Source organism: Cystoisospora suis (assembly GCF_002600585.1).
Source record: "Cystoisospora suis strain Wien I chromosome Unknown contig_193, whole genome shotgun sequence".
NCBI classification, from domain to species: domain Eukaryota; phylum Apicomplexa; class Conoidasida; order Eucoccidiorida; family Sarcocystidae; genus Cystoisospora; species Cystoisospora suis.
Window position 1 is genome coordinate 19,393 of NW_027152995.1, and position 819 is coordinate 20,211.

At 39.7% G+C, this 819-nt stretch overlaps 1 protein-coding gene across 1 annotated transcript in view; it reads right to left on the minus strand.

The window, feature by feature from the left end:
* Positions 1-605, minus strand: part of CSUI_000528 (dead deah box helicase domain-containing) — an 8,643-nt gene extending 8,038 nt beyond the window's left edge. Inside the window, exon 1 of the mRNA XM_068060762.1 lies at positions 45-605. Within this exon, the coding sequence (XP_067927263.1) occupies positions 45-181 (137 nt within the window). The 5' untranslated portion in view covers positions 182-605. The remainder of the gene's footprint in view (positions 1-44) is intronic.
* Positions 606-819: the final 214 nt, after the last annotated feature.

Here is an 819-nt window from a genome sequence, read left to right on the forward strand (position 1 = left end):
ATTAAAGATAGATAGATAGAGTTTTTGAATTCTTTATGTTTTACCTTCCAGCACGTGCTGTGCGTCCTACACGATGAACGAAGAGTTTGGGGGAGGAAGGAAAGTCAAAATTGATCACTGATGGGAGATAAGGAATATCTAAACCTCGAGAAGCGACATCTGTCACCAAGAGAATTAACATCTTCTCTACAACCGAAAGAAAAGAAAGAAAAAGGAAGACAGACAGATGAATAGAAGGCTTTTCTGTAGAGAAATCGATAGAGAGACATGGATGAAGATGTGAACCTAAGATTGTTATTGTGAAGGTAAAGAAGAAAATTCACATTGAGCGCTGTCGAAGCACACGCACAGAGTGACGTCTTGACTCCTCACATACATATAATCCACATATATCTACATACACAGAGTACTATGTCTATCTATACAGATATACGTATAGGAAGAGATATCTAGATAGACTTCTTCACTGGAGATATATCCGGATGTACATACACCTACCTCGAGAATGGCCGTTTATACATGCGTAAACCTAACTAGATAGTTGCAGATATAGGTATGAAGAGAAGAGAAAGAAAACAACGACGGATTGACATGCAGATGAAAAGAGAACCCGCCCCTGCCCCATCTCAAGATCTCCTCCTCCAAGCATAACAGTCACTTGTCGAAGAAACACATGTAGATTTCTTTGAAGTCTCTATCTTTCTCTTCAGTCATCTCTTTCTCTCACCTTCTTCCTTTCTCCCTCTGTCTCTCTCAATACAAGGACGATAGTAAAGAAAAACACTCTCTCTCACTCTATGTATGGCGCGAAGAAAGAAA